The 18,267-nt window shown below is 52.4% G+C and overlaps 1 protein-coding gene across 1 annotated transcript; it reads right to left on the bottom strand.

The window, feature by feature from the left end:
- Positions 1 to 3,944: 3,944 nt before the first annotated feature.
- Cdc37 (cell division cycle 37, HSP90 cochaperone) lies at positions 3,945 to 17,320 on the bottom strand. The gene is made up of 8 exons (XM_028872441.2): positions 17,101 to 17,320; positions 10,278 to 10,556; positions 9,774 to 9,882; positions 9,576 to 9,691; positions 9,376 to 9,498; positions 8,383 to 8,565; positions 8,210 to 8,281; positions 3,945 to 4,515 (listed from the first exon to the last, which is right to left on the bottom strand). Exons 1-8 carry the CDS (start codon positions 17,200 to 17,202, stop codon positions 4,360 to 4,362), a joined length of 1,140 nt encoding a protein of 379 aa, XP_028728274.1. The 5' UTR covers positions 17,203 to 17,320; the 3' UTR covers positions 3,945 to 4,359.
- Between the last annotated feature and the right edge of the window lie 947 nt (positions 17,321 to 18,267).

Here is an 18,267-nt window from a genome sequence, read left to right as displayed (position 1 = left end):
ATAATGATCATAATAATCACAGTAATAATAAACAATAGCTTAGCTCATGCCTTCCCAGAGGATGTTGAGTCATAGACCAGTGGCGTTCTCCAGTGGTCCTGAGGTTTGTCCTTCACTGGTGCTCTTGTGCATGTGTGTGGTATTCATGCATGTGTGTATGTACTTGGGGAGGGCAGGGGAAACCTCAACTGTCGTTCCTTAATTGCCATCCATCTTGTTTTTCTCAGACAAGGTCACATTGGCCTGGATCGTCCCAGTTTGGGTAGGGAAGCTGGCCAACACGCTCCAATGGCCAGCCTGTCTGCCTCCCCTACTCTGGACTGGAGCTTGAAGCACCCCACCTGGCTTTTTGCATGTTCTAAGGCTCATACCTCACTCTCTTCACAGTTCCCTTTGTGGACTGAGCTACCTCTGAGCTGGCTGGCTTGTTTCCCTCCTCCTCCCATCTCCTTCTCTCCTGCTGTTTTTTTTTTTGGGGGGGGAGGGGGCAAGGGTCTCTAAAGTTCCCTTTGTAGGCTGGGCCGACCTCAGACTTAACGCCCTTCTGCTGTCTTAGTTTCCTAGATGTGAGTGCAGGCCCAAGCCTGTGGCTCATTCAAAGCAGGACCAACACCCACTGAACAGTGGAGAAAAGAAGGCACCCTAGGCTACTGGAAGGGTCTGTGTTTGCTCCTCAGGCCCAGAGGTCATGTAGAACTTCTGCACCCTAAACCTAGCCCTGGCCAGGGATAGCCAAGGGGTTTCCCCAACAGGGACTTTCCACACTAATAGAGGACAAACCCAGGTCAGTTAGGCAGTTTTCAGAAGTGGGGGATTCCCCTAAGCAGGGCAGGCTTGGGGGGGGGGGCGCTTCCCTAAAGTTACCCACCAGGTCTGGGAAAAGCCAAGTTAAGAAATTTAAAACAAAGCCCTTTCTTCGTCTTCTGAATTGGAGGGTCAGGGAACACTCAGGTCTCTCTCCTGAGAGCTGTGAGGTGACTTGCTGGGAGACTTTCAAAGAAGGTTCTATGTGGGCATGTGTGTGAAACCACATTCTCTAGAAACTGCAGAGCAACCACAGCAGAGAAAGAATAAGCTACAGGAAGCAGGGCCTGCAACAGCAGCTCGAGTTCAAGACGCCACTCTTGCTGCTGTGGGACCCCATGCAGCGTCCTGACCTTGTCAGCAAAGAGCCAACTGTAGCAACATGTCCACACCTCAGTGCTAGGGAGGCGGGACAGCAGGCCACCAGAGGCTCACCAACCCAAGAAACTGACCTCTAGGTGCCACTGAGATGGCTGAGTGGGTGGCGGCACCTGCCACCAATACTGACATCCTGAGTTCTAGTTCCAGGTCCCACATGGCGAAGCAGAGACACTGTGGCATGCATGCTCACAGGCACGCAAAATAAATGTCAGTAAAATGTTTAGACCTATTTGTGGAACTACTGTTATAAAAAGACGTAGGTTGAGACAAGACACCTAGCCCAGGCTGGCCTTGAACTACCTCCATACTCTTGCCTCAGCCTCCCAAGTGCTGGGATTATAGGCATGAACCCCTTACCCAGTTACTATGTGACAGCTCAAACTCCTGGGAGGTTAACGAAATAAAGATGCCCCCCAAGCTAGTCAAAGTAATTAATAACTTAAGTTTGTCACAGCACTTGGGAGAGCAAGGCAGGATGCCTGTCACAAGTCTGAGACTAGCCTGTGCTCCAGTGAGTTAGTCTCAAAAACCATGAGAGCTGGAGGAACTCCTCAGTGGCTAATACACTGACTGCCCTTAACCTGGTTCAACTCCCAGCATCCACATGATGGCTTATAATCTTTTCCTACGTTTAACTTTAAATATATGGGTGTGTTGTCTCGACATGTGTGTGGATCCCTGCAACTGAAGTTTGAAAACACCAAGGCTGCAGAGCTTTGTGGCTCACTGCTACCCCCTGGTGGATATTCACTTGGATACAACAGCATTCTGGCCAATTTATCCCTCCTTCACTGCCTGGCCGATCTTTCCCGCTGGCCTACTGTGTTCCAGGACCAGTGCTGTGGGCATCACAGGGGAGGAGGAGAGAAAGAACAACTGTTTAAGTGCTGAAGTTACCTATAGTCCATGGGACGTGACAATATCCAGGTTGGTGAGGCAGTCTGGCTGGCTAGGTGTTGACAGGCTCAGTGAGATCCCAGGAATATTTCTGCAAGGTGGTGGCACCAAGCCGGAACCGGTTAAAATGTTCTGGATTTTCTTCTTTTTTTTTCTTCTGTACAGCCCTGGCTGGCCTGGAACTCACCATGTAGACTAGGCTTGCCTCAAACTCAAGAGAGCAGCCAGCTGCTGATTCCCAAGTGCTGGGGATTAAGGTGTGTGCCACTGCCTGGTGCCGAGCTGGGTTCTGAGAGTCAAGCAGCTCCCAGAGTGCAATGCGCCCTGGAAAGGAGGGTCAAAGGGCCAGGCATTTGGACACTTATGCCTCTGGCTGAGGGCAGCTGAAGCAGCTCACTGTACCATTGTTTTCATGCTTATTCATTTGTTCAACTTTAATTTTAGGTTACATCCATATTCTGTGGTATCTGCACCTGTGGAGCTCAGGACAACTTTAGAGAGTTCTCTCCTGCCACCATGTGAGTCCCGGGAGGCGAAACTCTGCTAAGCTTGCGGCAAGTGCCTTTAGTGGTTGGGCCGTCTTACCAGCTCGCATTAACTGACTGATCACTCTCTCATGTGCCTGTGTGTGTATTTGCAGAGTCCAGAGGATGCTGAATGGCCTGCTCAATCATCATTTTATTCCCTTAGACAGGGTCTCTCACTTAAACAAGCCCTGTCTCAATCCTCAACAGCACTGAGGCTACATAAGCGCCCAAGTCATGCCCAGCATTTACCATGAGTGCTAGTATTTGGACTCAGGTCCTCTTAGGCCTCGGTAGCAAGAGATTTTACCAAGAGCCATCTTCCCAGTCCACAGCCTTGAACTCCTGATCCTCTACCTCGGGTCCTGGGATTGCAGTTGAGTGTTACCACACCCACTATATACAGGGTGGGACTGGAGGTCAGAGTTCCCTGAATGCTGCACAAAGCACTCTACCAACTAGAGCAGTCTCAAGTCACTAATTCATTTCCCTGAAACCGGCTCTCGGTGGTCAGCCCAGCCTGGCCTTGAACCATGACCCTTCTGCTTCACTCTTCCACCTGCCGGACGACAGGTGTGCATTGTTTTTTGGGTTTTTGTTTTTTTTTTTACAGTGTGGGAATGGAAGCGTTAAACCAAGCTCTGCCATAGAACTCCAGCCTGAGACCCATTGTGCTCTTTCCAACAGTAGAAAGACTCCCCAAATCCTTGACGATCTTCTCCAGTGGACAGGGAGAAGGTTCAGGGTCGCAGCAGAGGATGCTGGTTCCATTGCAGGAAGCACCTATAACTGCAGTTGCAGGAGACTACATGCACACGCACACACACACACCTCACACATTTAAAGCAAAAGTTAAAATTGAAGCCTAGTGTGGCTTGTGCTTTTGATCTCACCACTTGGGAAGCAGAGACAAGCAGATCTCTCTGAGTTTGAGGCCAGCCTGGTCTACACAGTGTGTTCAAGAACAGCCAAGGATACATAGAAAACCTGTCTCAAAAAGACACATGCGCGCGCGCGCACACACAGACACACACAAACTTCAGAATAAGATGCTACCCTAGCAGAGGCAAAGGCCCATGTGAAAGGCTACCTATTTCTAATGTAACCCAGGCTGCCCTCAAATTCGTATCCTTTTGCCTCCATGGAGTGCTTGCTAGGCGAAGAGGGGAAGATGAGGGAGGAAAAGAGGAAGGACAGGCTGAGAAAGACGAGTTGGAGAGACACTGATGGCCTAGGACTTCTGAACAGCGAGGGACAAGGCCAAAGCATGGCTGTCAGGACTCTGGTTCTCCCCACCCAGGTTCACCCTCTGCCTCACACAGCACTGAGCCATCGGCATCCAGCACCTGGAACTGTTTATTAGACATTGTTGCCAGTTGCAGGACAGAAAGCTAGACAGAAGAAAAACAGTGACCACAGACCCATAGGGACAGACCCTGCCCATCTGGGGACACGTGTATCCCCAACCCAGTGGACCGACCTGGCAACTGCTGCCCTCCCCAGACCCCCAGGACTTTGGCATAACGCTGATTGGCGGGGAGGGGCTGCAGACAGTAGAGCCCCTCAACCCGAAGCAGGAAGTGTGATGAGTGCTGGGGACAGGCTGGGGGAGAAGGGACATGGGGCAAGCCGTGGGCTGGGATGTGAAGGGCAGCAGAAGGAGTCAGGAGCTAGGAACGTGGTGTCTAGGTTTCCTTTTCTGAAGAAGAAGGCCCACAGAGGCCTGCAGGCCGGTGGCAGTGGCTGGGGCAGGTCACGCACTGATGTCTTTCTCGTTGCCCGCTTTGGGGACGGCTTCCAGCAATGGGTCCCCGGGGCCCGCCTCCTCCCCCTCCTTGGCCTCACCAGACTTGGAGTTGGGGACCCAGAGGCCAGAATCGATGCAACGCTGCATGTGGTACTTGGCATCCTGTGGATGGAGAACACAGGCAGGTGAGGCTGTGGCAGCAGCATGGTGGCCCCACTGTCCCGTGCCTCCCTCCAGGCTGCTCAGCACCCTCTCTACCCAGAACTGTCTAGAAGGGCAATGGAAAGGGCTGGCACTGTGGCTCAGCTGGCAGAGCGCTTGCCTAGTGTTCCTGCGGCCCTGGGTTCCATTCCAGCACCACATAAAACCAGATATGGAGGTGCACACTGGTGACCCTCCACTTAGGAAGTGGAGGCACTGGGGTCAGGAGATCAAGGTCATCCAGCTCTACAGCACATCTGAGGTCAGCCTGGGCTACAGGAGACCCTGCCTCAAAAAATATCACAAGGACACAAAAAGGAGTGAAGGGGAAAACAGAAACATGGCTCAGCAGTTAAGAGTGCTTTCGCCAGCCGGGCGGTGGTGGCGCACGCCTTTAAATCCCAGCACACGGGAGGCAGAGCCAGGCGGGTCTCTGTGAGTTCGAGGCCAGCCTGGGCTACCAAGTGAGTTCCAGGAAAAGCACAAAGCTACACAGAGAAACCCTGTCTCAGAAAAAAAATAAAATAAAAAAATAATAATAATAAAAAGAGTGCTTTCTTCCAAATCATAAGGACCAGAGATCAGATCCAGCACCAAAGTAATAAGTGAGGTGTCCCGAGCACTCAGAAAACAGAGGCAGGAGGATCTGTGAATTCAAGGATAGCCTGGTGTACATAGTGAGACTCTATCTCAAAAACAAACAAACAAACAAGCCAAAAAAAACCCCAATAAATTAGGGTGGGCTGGGATCTTACTGACAGCCCCCAAACTGTGTAAGCACACACTCCCTAAGCTGACCAATGCTACAACCTGTTCACTGTGAAGAGCAGCTGCAAACAGAAAGGCACCCAGAGGTGAAAACAGACAAGATGGCAGGCACCAAGTCAAGAACAAAGCTCAGCAGAGGTCTGTCTGTCTGTCTGTGGTGCTGGGCATAGAGCCCAGGGCTGCACAGAAGTTTTGTGTCTACCACCCAGCCACAGTCACAAACTTGTGAAAAAAGTATTTTTCACATTTTTTATTTGCCTGTGCATGCACGTGGAGGTCAGAGAGAACTTGGGGAGTCAGTTCTCTCCCTCCACCATGCAGGTCCCAAGGACGGAATGCAGGCTGTCAGGCCGGAGGGCAGACACCTTCTTCTGCTGGGCTATCTTGTAGCCTTCACTTGCTTTTTGAGGCAGGGACTCAGAACAAAGCCCACACAGGTCTCAGCTTCACAAGCCTCCTCCAGCAGCTTTGAGGGTGTGCCAGAACACCTGTTTTCCTAATAACTATACTTTTTTTTCCAAATGATTTTATTTTTTTGTTTTGTTTTGTTTTGGTTTTTGTTTGTTTGTTTGTTTTTTGAGACAGGGTTTCTCTGTGTAGTTTTGGTGCCTGTCCTGGATCTCACTCTGTAGACCCACAGAGATCTGCCTGCTTCTGCCTCCCAAGTGCTGGGATTAAAGGTGTGTGCCACCACCACCCGGCTTTTACTTTTATATGTACGGTATTTTGCCTACATGTGTCTGTGCACCAGCTGCATGCCTGGTGTCCACACAGACCAGAAGAGGGTAAAGGATGCCCTGGGACTGGAGTTATAGATTATTGTGAGCTGCCATGTGGGTGCTGGGAATTGAACCTGGGTCTTCTGGAAGAGTGGCCAGTGCTCTTAACCACTGAGCCATCTCGATAGCCCTTCTGGTCTTATAGACTGGCCCTAATGTATCCTGGGCCTCACTACGTGAGCAGACAGTGACCTTGATCTCGTTCCTGGTCCTCTGGAGTGCTGGGACTGCAAGTTTGCACTTGTCACTACTGGCTTTCTGCGGTGCTAGGGACTGAATCCAGGTCATCCTCCATGTCAGACACATGGTTTGTAACTCAACTGCAGCCCCAGGCCTGCCCAGAGAACTGCTTTTAAAGACTGTATGTACAGTCCTGCCTATCCTGGAACTCATTCTGTAGACCAGGCTGGCCTCGAACTCAGAGACCCGCCCGCCTCTGCCTCCTGAGTGCTGGAATTAAAGGTATGCACCACCACCTCTGGCTCCAGAGTAAATATTTTTGGAAGCCGGGCGGCGGGGGGCGGCCCACGCCTTTAATCCCAGCACTCAGGAGGCAGAGCCAGGCGGATCTCTGTGAGTTCGAGGCCAGCCTCGGCTACCAAGTGAGTTCTAGGAAAGGCGCAAAGCTACACAAAGAAACCCTGTCTTGGAAAAAAAACAAACAAAAACAAAAAAAAAAATTTGGTTTTTTAAAAAATTATTATTATTATTTTATTTTTTTCTATTATCAGCTTGACACAGTACAAATTCTTATCCTAATAGTGAAATTTTTCATTGGAGCTTGCCCAGTGATTGAGTAAAATCAAAACTCAGTATAAGCCACAGTCATCCTAGGGTCCCCCTGCTATGTAGCCTCCCTGGATCTGTGGGTTGAAGTTGGAGTAAATATTTTTGATTCTGACATATAGTGTCTGGTCATAGTGACTCTGGGGCCACAGCAGAAAAATCAATTGTAAATGATGCAAAAAGAAATATGGGGCTGGCCGGGCGGTGGTGGCGCATACCTTTAATCCCAGCAGAGGCAGAGGCAGAGGCAGAGGCAGGTGGATCTCTGTGAGTTCGAGACCAGCCTGGGCTACAGAGGGAGATCCAGGACAGGCACCAAAACTACACAGAGAAACCCTGTCTCAAAAAACCAAAAAGAAGCGTGGGCAGCATTTCAGTTACACTTGAGCTACAGAGGTAACTGGTGAGCCTTCCAGCTTGCAAACTCTCTTCTAGACATGCATTCCCGTGGAAGCTTCTAGAATCCCTAGCACTGGTCCTGTGTATAGAATGTTTCCACAGACAAGGAAACTAAGGTGGCTAAATCAGAGGCCAGCTGACAGAACTGGCAACAAACCAAGTCGTTAAAATTCAAACCTGATCTGGATGGCTGGCTCAGTGAGAGCCCCTGCCTAGAATCCCCAGTGAGGGGCTGGAGTGTGGCTCAGTGGTGGAGCCCCTGCCTAGAATCCCCAGTGAGGGGCTCGAGTGTGGCTCAGTGGTAGAGCCCCTGCCTAGAATTCCCCAGTGAGGGGCTGGGGTGTGGCTCAGTGAGAGCCCCTGCCTAGAATCCCCCAGTGAGGGGCTGGGGTGTGGCTCAGTGGTAGAGCCCCTGCCTAGGATCCCCAGTGAGGGGCTGGGGTGTGGCTCAGAAGCAGACTGAGTGTGTGGGAAGCACTGGGTCACATTATCAGAGTCACTCAAAGGGAGAATAAAGGAAAGGCTCAATACACCCTACGAGATGACGATGCACAAAGTACTCATCACGCAGGGCCTCTTCAGGAGTACCGGGCCTCTCCTTTTTTAAGAGAAGCCCAGGAGGGACACTATCTTTCCTTTGTTTCTTTTTGCGCTCCTGAGATGGAAGCAGAGGCCACACATACCAGGCAAGATCTACTGAGCTACACCCCATCCTCTTATTGTCATTCTGAGACAGGGTTTCACTAAGCTACTCTGGTTCATCTTGGACTCATCCTGTCCAAGCCTGGTCTTGAACTCACAACCCTGATCCTTAGCCTCTTGAGATGACAGGCTTGCACCCCCAAGCCCAGCCCATCTGCTGCAGAAGCTTGGGGACAGGTCTAGAAACACAGGCGCCCTCAGGGTGGTTTATGAGAACTCACAGTGGGATCCATCTTGCTGATGGCGTCCTGCAGCATCTGCACATCCTTCACGTCAAAGCACTTCTGCAGCTCCTGGGTAGAGAGGCAGGTGAGGGCTCGGGCTGGTGGGTGTGGGGGAGGGGGCGGAAGGCTCACAGATCACCTCCTCCCTCCTGGGCCCCAAGGAGCCTCACCTCTGGCAGGGACTCGTAGACCTCCACAGGGTCCAGGCCACCAGGGCCCAGCCGCTTCTTGCGCTCCTCCTCCTCATACTCCTTCATGGCCTTCTCTATACGCAGCTTGGCGCGGCCCCGAACACGCTCCTTAAAGGCCTCCAGTTCATACTTGAAGCCCTCCATGTACTGGTGGTCTGCGGTCTGTGGAACCAGAGTGGGTGCTGTTCACTGGACACTGACACCCGGGTGTTTAGGGGACGAGGCCCCTGTCTGCAGCTCTTGGAAGCTTTCTGGGGCTCCCTGAGGCCCTTTCCCGAACTCCTCATGGGCACTCAAGGCTGGATCTTTCTCTCCTGAACTCAGCCCCTTCCCACTACCTTGTGGGCCCGTCTACGGATGGCCAGCTGCCTGGCCCCGCTAAACAGCAAGGCCTGGTCCCACCCTCACGTGTCCTCCAGCAAGGTCTTATAGACACCGCAGTTCCAGATTGTTCTACCCTGCCCTGCTCTCAGGATCCCCAATCTTTCAGAGGACCATGTTCCGTTCCCAGCACCACACGACAGCTTGGAAACACCATTGACTCCAGCTCCAGAGTTCCAACACCTTCTTCTAACCTCTAGAGACACTTGCATGCACATGGTCCACATAAACTCACTCAGGCACACACCCATCAACTAGAAATAAATGAATAAATCGTGCACACCCAACAGCTTGTCTGACCACTGGACTCACATAAGGGTAGAAGGAGAGAACCCACGCCAAGGGTTGTCCACATACACACCATACAGACATATGTGCATATACATACATATATACCACCACACATATATACTGTACGTACAATTGTAAAAATTAAAAAAGAAATGAACATGGCCATATTCAGCCACTGTCACCGCAGCATCACCCTGAGTCACACACACACACACACACACACCCGATAAAGGATCTGACAACACAGGTCCCTAGTCGGTGTGTACACTGTGGACCTCCTGGTGGTATGGGAGCCCATACCTTGATCTTGGTGAAAAACTGCCGGAAGCAGGCCCGGGGGTCGACCTTCAGACTCTTGGCCAGCTCCAGAATAAACTGCATCACCATGGTCTGGTGGGCCACCTGCTCCATCAGCGCGCACTTCTGCCAGGACAGAGAGGTGGGGTCAGCCAGCAGCAGGGTCTGGGACTCGTTCTGAAGCCAGGCCAGGCTTTACTCACCTCCTCCACTTCCAGGTCAATGCACCAGATAACCAGGTAGTTGGCTGTCTCCTCGCACACCAGGTGGACATTGTCCGACAGGTACTTCTGGCTGTCGTCCCAGCGGTGGAGCATGCCTGCGGGGAGGATGTTGCAGAGGCCATCGGAAGTCCCTCCCTGGCCTTGGCTGCCAACCGGAGGCCCCGTGCAGGAACTTACCGAAATGTTTGATCTGTTTCTCGTACTTTTCAACGAAGGTCTTGTGCTTCTGCTCTCTTGCCTCCTCCGAGTCTTCCTCTGCCTTCTCAGGCTTGGTATTGACCATGCTCTGTGACAGGGCGAGAGGGCAAGTGGGCTGGGGCAGGGCGGGGGTGCGCCCGGGGCGCGGGGGCCGCGGCCGCCGCGCCCATCCTGTCCACATCGGAGGCGGTGGCGTCGCTAAGTGCATCAAGGTGGCAGAGGCGTGGCCGCGGGCCTTCGGGCAGATCAGAGGGTATGGGTGGGCTTCATTGGCCTCCAGCAGCCAATCCCAAGCTCAACCTGTCCCCCCTGGGGCTCTACTTGGCTCTCATTGTCAGAATTCTCTTTCTAATTTACAGGGATGGGGGGAGACAGGGGTGGACCCGGGGCCTTCACAGTTCACACATTGGTCTAGCCTCCACCACCAAACCATGCCCAGCCCAAGTCTGACCATGCTGTGCAGTGCTCCCGCCCATGACCCACCTTGCTGAAGCCATCTTTGCTGAGGGTGTCCACATTCCAGGGCATGTTCTTCTCCTTCTTGCGCATGTCCTCCAGCTTCTGCTCCCAGCTCCGCTCCTCCTTACGCAGCTGCTGCGCCTCGGCTCGCAGCCGCTCTAGCTCCACCTGGCCACTGCCCTCAGCCACTTCCAGCTCCCTCAGCTTGCGCTGGCACTCAGCTACCTTGCGCTTGCATTCACGGCAGCCTCGATCCAGTTCCTCCTTCTCCTTCTGAAACTGCTCCATGCGCTCCACTCGGGCCTGCAGGCAAGGACAGCCAGCAGCTGCTCACTTACAAAGAACAACGTTAGGAGCCGGGCATGGTGGCGCTCGCCTTTAGTCCCAGCACTCAGGAGGCAGAGACAGGTGGATCCCCGAGTTTGAGGCCAGTCCGGTCTACAGAGAAGAGTTCCAGGACAGCCAGGACTACAGAGAAAACTTGCCTCAAAATAGAGAGAGAGAGAAAGAGAGAGAGGGAGAGAAGGAAAACAAACAAAAAACCGGCTGGAGAGATGGCTCAGAGGTTAGGAGCACTGGCTGCTCTTCCAGAGGTCCTGAGTTCAATTCCCAGCAACCGCATGGTGGCTCACAACCATCTGTAATGAGATCTGGTGCCCTCTTCTGGCAGGGATACATGCAAACAGAACACTATATACATAATAAATAAATCTTAAAAAAACAAAAACCAATTTTGTCCCTTGCCCCTGTCCAGCCACAGCCCTGGGGTTTCAATCTCTGCACTGGACGTGACCCCAGGAGATGTATACACCAAGGTATAAGCCTTGGCCTCCCCACTTCCACCCTGCCCACCAGAGAGGACTAACCAGACACACCCTGGTCAGGGACAACCCCTGAGCCCTTGCTACAGTCCACATACCCATGCGCCACCTGCTGGTGCCGATGCCACATTTTTACAGTTTTTCATCTCACTAGCAACAACCTCTCTGCGCAGCTGAGAATGAACCTGAACTCTGATCCTCCTTCCTCTCTAGTGCAGGTGCAAGGTAGAGCAACAGGAACTGGTCATGTGAGGGGAGCAGCAGAGGCCTTGCTCAGCATTTTCATTTTGAAAATATAGGTTTAGTCAATTCGTTTATCTTTGTGTGTGCGTGCTCACACAACACTTGAAGAGGAAATGTGGGAGCTCCCCTGGGTGAGCACCAGGGTTGACCCGGGTCGTCAGGCTTGGTGGCAGGTGCCTCTCCCACTGAGCCGTCCTTCTGTCTTGCTAGTCCTTGCTTACCATCTTAAGACAGCTTGGGTTGCACCAGTACCATAAGCAAAGCCAAAGTGGTGGAGCATTCCTGTGACCAAGCACTCAGGGAGGCTGAGGCAGAGGGCCGAGTGCATACCAAGCCAGCCTAAGCAACTCAGCAAGACCTGTCATTTTTGAAATAAAACTTAATGCCTTTAATCGTAGCAATGGGCAGATGGAGGTAGGTGGATCTCTATGAGCTCAAGGCCATCCTGGTCTACACAGTTAGACCCTATCTCAAAAAACAAAATAAATAAGTAAATGAAGTAAATGAAGGGCCTCCACACATGCACTCTGGGCGCACGAACAGAATACAACACAGACACACAGACACCTGGGTACATGAAGAGACCACACACACACACACACACACACACACACACACAGGTACATGAAGAGACACCGCACGCACGCACGCACGCACGCACGCACGCACGCACGAGGCTGGAGAACTCTATAGGAGACGACCACAGTGAGATGCTTTCATAGGGAGATAGCTGGAGCACTGTGCAAGAATGAGCCTGAGTTCAGATCCCCAGCAGTCAAGAAAAAACTGTGCTGCCTGTAACCCCAGCACTGTAGGGAGCAGAGACAGGAGGATGGCTTGTTGGCCCCAGCCCAGCTCCAGGTTCACTGAGAGACGCTGTCTCAAGGGAATAAGGCAGAGAGTGATGAAGCAGGACCTGACACCCACACTCATGCACACACATGACAACAAAGTCCCTACACAGCAGCCCTGGCATGTGTCACGTCCTCCTAAGGGCTCTAAGGTCAGCACCCACTGGCCCAGACAGCGGCAGGAAGTTGCCAGGCTGTTGGCATTCTGGAGGATGGCCACCATTTTCCCTAGTGTCCTCTGAATAACTGCCAGGGAGGCTGAATCTAAAAAAAAAAAAGGGGGGTGTGTGTCTGTGATAGCAGCCACCTGCCCGACCAGGCTGACATCTTCCACATGGGAGGGGCCGCAGGAGGCTGACCAGGCACAAGTAACAGGATGATGTGGGTGTTCTTTTCAGAAGGGACACTGAGCTCCTCAGAATTCTGACACCATAGCGCTCATTGGAAGGAGCCAGAAGAAACTCTACATAGCACATATCTGGCCACAGGGCCTCGGAGGTGGGGCTGGGAACTCACTTAACTCCTTTTCTGACCTCCACATCTTTTGTTCTGGTGGTGGTTCTACCAGGGATAGAACCCAGTGCCCACACCTGCTCCACAAGTGGCCCGCCACTGAGCTCCATACAGCTTTTGTATTTCGTAGTTTGACTCGGTGTCTCCTTACGTCACTGAGGCTTGCCTGACCTCACTCTGCATTGCCCAGGCTGGCCCTGACCTCACTCTGCATTGTCTAGGCTGGCCCTGACCTCACTCTGCATTACCCAGGCTGGCCCTGACTTCATTCTGCATTGCCCAGGCTGGCCCTGACCTCACTCTGCATTGTCTAGGCTGGCCCTGACCTCACTCTGCATTACCCAGGCTGGCCCTGACTTCATTCTGCATTGTCTAGGCTGGCCCTGACCTCACTCTGCATTGCCCAGGCTGGCCCTGACCTCACTCTGCATTGTCTAGGCTGGCCCTGACCTCACTCTGCATTGTCTAGGCTGGCCCTTACTTCATTCTGCATTGCCTAGGCTGGCCCTGACCTCACTCTGCATTGCCCAGGCTGGCCCTGACCTCACTCTGCATTGCCCAGGCTGGTCCTGACCTTACTCTGCATTGCCCAGGCTGGCCCTGACCTCACTCTGCATTGTCTAGGCTGGCCCTGACTTCATTCTGCATTGCCCAGGCTGGCCCTGACCTCACTCTGCATTGCCCAGGCTGGCCCTGACCTCACTCGGCATTGCCCAGGCTGGCTCTGACCTCACTCGGCATTGCCCAGGCTGGCCCTGACCTCACTCTGCATTGCCCAGGTAGGCCTGACCTCACTCTCTATTGTTGAGGATGGCCTTGAATTTGTGATCTCCTGCCTCGGCTTCACCAACAGCTGGAAAAATAGGCCAGCACCACTGGGCCAAGTTGGGATTTTTTTATTTCAATTTTTAGTTCATTGTGTACACAGTGGCAGGAACAGATGTGCGCCATAGCGTGTATGTGGAGTTGGGAGGTCAGAGGACAACTTGTAGGTATTAGTTCTCTTTCTACCGTGTGAACAGCAGGGGTCAAACTCGGGTCATCAGGCTTGGTGACCAGTGCCTCTACCCACTGAGCTACCTTGCTGGGCCCGTACTGTTTATTTTTAGACAGGGTTCATGTAGCCCAGGCTGGCCTCCACTTAAGAGGTGGCCAAGGATAGCCTTGAACAACAGCCATGCACTATCACATCTGGTTTTGAGTTTGTCTGGAAACCATAATAATTACTGTTGACAGTACCATTACCCCACAAGACACACCCAAACAGTGATGACAGTACTATTACCCCAAGGGAATCAGTGGTTAAATACCGGGAAACTTACACCAACCCTATGGGCCACACGGCTCCTTGTCATATTCTCAGGAAGACTGAGGCAGTCAAAAAGAACTCTGCAAGTCACAGCACATCAGGGTCACAGACTGGGCATGGGAACTTGTCAGACCTCTGCTCAGAGCTTATGAATCCAGCCCCATCACAGAGGGATGCAGGAAGTGGCAAGGTCAGGACACACACCAGAACCTGCCCGTCCTCCTACATGTGGGGCAGAGGGGCCCCACCCCCCCAGTACCACAGCCACCGCAGCAAGACATGAAGCAGGCTCTGTACTAGGACAGCGGAGGCCTCCCTCCCACCCAGCAGGCCCCAACTGTTCTCCACACAGTGGGAGGGCAAAGCTATCACGCAACAGAAACAGGTGTTCCCAAGAATAGTTCTCCAGCCACCAGGGGCTCCAGTACTTCCTAAGCCATGCTATGAGAGGTATGGAATGTTGGGCTGGCACGCGAGGCCATGCACTGGCAGATTCCCTGACATGCGGTCGGTCGTCCGAGGAAAGTGGAAGGAATGGGTGTGCACACGGGGTGGAGGATGTATGCAAATTTGGGGACTGGATTTGGGGAAGATGGGGAAGGGCCTTCTAGAAGCTTCCAGATAATGAACAGGAGCTGCCCGCCCTCAGGAAGGTAGAGTGCAAAATTCCTAACTGGAAGTACCTGCCCTCAGCTTGAGAGTGTAACACACTCAGGGGCCAGTTAGAGGGCTCAGTGGGTAAAGGCCTGCCACCAAGTCTGAAGACCTGAGTTTGATCCCCAGAACCCATATGGGAGAAGGAGAAAACAGATTCCAGCAAGTTATCCTCCGACCTCCACAAGGGTACCATAGGATACACATGTACATTTACACATTCATGAGTGTTTACACAAATGAGTAAAATCTAACTAAAACTCTTAGAGTATAACACACACAGGTCTGTGGCTGTATGCTTTGATTTGGGAGAGCAGATAGACCACTGTCTCTTTACTGCTGTGCTTGGGATCAAACCCAGGACCTCTGGCACACTAGACAAGGGTTCTATCACTGAAGCACATCTCCAGACCACCCTTAGGTCTTGGTAGTCTACTATGTCCTGTGGGCGATGCTGGGCAGAGGAGGAAGGGGAGAGCATGGCTCCAACACACTTGGGATTCTAAGGTCTGAATCTGGGGAATCTGTTCTGGGTAGATTTAAAAAAATGTGTAGACTTTATTTTCTTTGCTTGATTCTCGACAGGATACCATGTCGCCCACACCAAGCCTCAAACTGGCTGAAGGCTCTGAATTTCTGACCTTCCTGCTTCTAGCTCCCCAGCGCTGGGACTACAGGCCTGTCCCACCGTGACTAGTTTTTACTGCTGGGGACAGAGTGTAAGGCAGTGACACACAGCTGAGCTCCAACCTAGTTAGATTTGAGACAGTGTCTCGTGTAGTTTAGGCTAGCCTAGAATTTGCCATTTAGCAAGGATTGACTGAATTCCTGATCCTCCCATCTCCATCTCCAAGGTCTGTGTTTGCAGGTGTGTGCCACCATGTTCAGCAAGGAAGGTGATGTTGGGATAAGATCCAGGAGGTCCCCAGTGAAGTAGGGTGATCTGAACCCTGGAGGGAAGCCAATGAGGCTGGAGGGGAAAGGTGGGTAGGGCAGGATGGGTTTGGGGTTCTGAGCTTGGGTCTGGTGAGTTCTTTTCTTTCTGGTTTTATTTGTTTGTTTTTCGAGACAGGGTTTTCCTGTGTAGCCCTGGCTGTGCTGGAACTCTGTCTTAGACCAGGCTGGCCTTGAACTTACAGGCTTGCCCCTGCCTCCTGAGTCCTGAGATTAAAGGTGTGTGCTACCACTGCCTGGCTCCCAGTTTGGTGAGTTTTCAATGATGGCCAAAGTTCATATAGAAGCCAGGGTGGGCAGGATGGGGTCTACTTACTATAAAGGAGAAGAGGTTCTGGCCGGAAGTTAAGTGGGTGGGGTTTCCTGGAATAGTGGGAAATAGGTGGAGAGTAAGAAAGGCCACTGGAATTGAATGATGGGTGTAGGAGTGGGCTGGAGGTCCAATGCAGAGAAAGGGGACTCCAGCACTTAAGTCCTAGGTGAGCCTGAAGTCCCTAGGGGGGTCTAGACTCCAGGGAAAGGGATCCTGGGTTGTGGAATCCCAGCTGAAAACTAAGACAGAAAAATTAAGGGTAGGACACAGCCCTCATTCAGTTTGGGAGTTGGGGGCGGGGGTCCCTGGGCCTTAATGGAAATTCGTGCATGGGATCCTGGGAAGTAGATGCCACAATCAAATCAAACGTATTGTGGATCCAGACTCTGGGGGGTGAGGAGAGGTAGAAGGGAGATGTGAAATCAGAGGTGGACACATGGCTAGGATGAGGGAGACCCTAACAGAATCTGAGGTCTGGACTCCGTGAAAGAATTCTGAGGAGAAAAAAAAAAAAGGTTCCACACAGGATGATGGGGACCCCTACACACAAGGGTTGGCGTTGGGAGAGTCCAAACTCTGATGAAGGTACTAAGAACTGATAAGATGGCTCAGCATGTATAGGTGCTTGTGGCAAATTGGGGTGACCTGAGTTTCATGCCCAATTCCATGAAAGGAGAGGCCTGGCTTCAGTCAACTGTCCTTTAATCTACACATGCATGCTGTGTCCCATGTACACAAGACACACAGCACAGTGAGCAAACTAACAAATAAATGTACAGAAAATCTGAGAGAGCAGAGGAGGAAAGCCAAGGGATGCAGGCGGAGTTAGGGATCCCAGTGATCCTGAAGTCCTGGGATGGAATTTAAAAGTCCAGCCCAACATGATGGTGCACGTCTTTAATCCCAGCACTTGGGACGCAAAGGCAGGCGGATCTCTGTGAGTTAGTGGCCAGCCTGGTCTACAGAGTGAGTTCCAGGCCAGGCAAGCCTATAGTGAGATCCTGTCTCAAATAAAGACACACACAGACACACACACACACACCCCAGATTGTGGAATAGAAGGCTCCAGATGTCAATAACTGAGGTTCCCCCCCCCCCCCCGCGCCAGGGCGGCCAGGGTAAGAGGTCAGAACTCTAGAGCGGGGGGTCCCGGGAGTGGGGGGAAGGGGATGCGCGCGCACAGCCCCACCTGGTGCCGCCAGCGGAAGAGGCTGGCCGTGTCGATGTTGGGGTGCGTCTCGTCCTCATCGTCCGACACCTCGATGTGATCCCAAACGCTGTAGTCCACCATCTTCGCCTCGGAGGCCCAGATTGGCTCCCGGCTCTCCACACGGCCGGGCGCTGAACAGGGACCCACAAGGGATAGAGAGTCCGCTCGCGGAGCCCCGCCCCTTCCGCTTCCGCCCCAGGGCGCTGCGCACGACGGCCCCGCCCCAGCATCCGTGCGTGGCGTCACGTCCTTAGCAACCGGAGTCGGCGGCACTGACAACCGGAGGTGATTCTTAAAGGGCCAGGCGCACGTGGTGCGGCCTTGTGGAAGTTCCCGCCGAAACCCAACTGATCATCCCTTGGGGACAAAAACAGTAGTTGCTTAGGGCTTGGTGGCCCAAGGTAATGCGAACATTTGGGAGGCAAAGGCAGGCGGCTCGCTAGGCCAGCCTCATCTACATAGTTCCAGGCCAGCTAGGGCTACACAGTGAGATTTTGTCTCAAAAGATCAAAACTGAGGCTTCGGGCGTGGTTCAGCCGTTTAGAGCCTCTCTTCCGGGGAACCCGGATTCTGTTCCCTCGCCACACAGCCTTGCACAATCGGGGAACTTCAGGTTCAGGGCTGACCCTGTCTCAAAAAAGTAAGGTGAGAGCCGGGCAGTGGTGGCGCACGCCTTTAATCCCAGCACTCCGGAGGCAGAGGCAGGCGGATCTCTGTGAGTTCGAGGCCAGCCTGGTCTACAGAGCGAGATCCAGGACAGGCACCAAAACTACACAGAGAAACCCTGTCTCAAAAAACAAAAACAAACAAAAAAAGATCTTGAGGCTGGAGAGATGGCTCAGAGGTTAAGAGCACTGGCTGCTCTTCAGGAGACTTGAGTTCAATTCCCAGCACCCACATGGTGGCTCACACCCATCTGTAATAATAAGATCTGGTGCCCTCTTGTGGTGGGCAGGCATACTTGCAGGCAGAACACTGTATACATAATAAATTTTCAAAAAAAGTTTCTTTTATTATTTTTTCCTTCTTATTTATTTATTTTGAACATAAAAGCAAGTTATAATTCAAAACTCCAGGGTTATTTGAAACTGGAAAATATTTTCTCTGTAGAAAACATTTCCCATAAGCCTTTTAAAGCCAAATGAT

Source organism: Peromyscus leucopus, chromosome 7, assembly GCF_004664715.2.
Source record: "Peromyscus leucopus breed LL Stock chromosome 7, UCI_PerLeu_2.1, whole genome shotgun sequence".
In the NCBI taxonomy this organism is placed as follows: domain Eukaryota; kingdom Metazoa; phylum Chordata; class Mammalia; order Rodentia; family Cricetidae; genus Peromyscus; species Peromyscus leucopus.
Note: the sequence above shows the minus strand (reverse complement) of the source record. Positions and strands in the feature narration are given on the sequence as shown.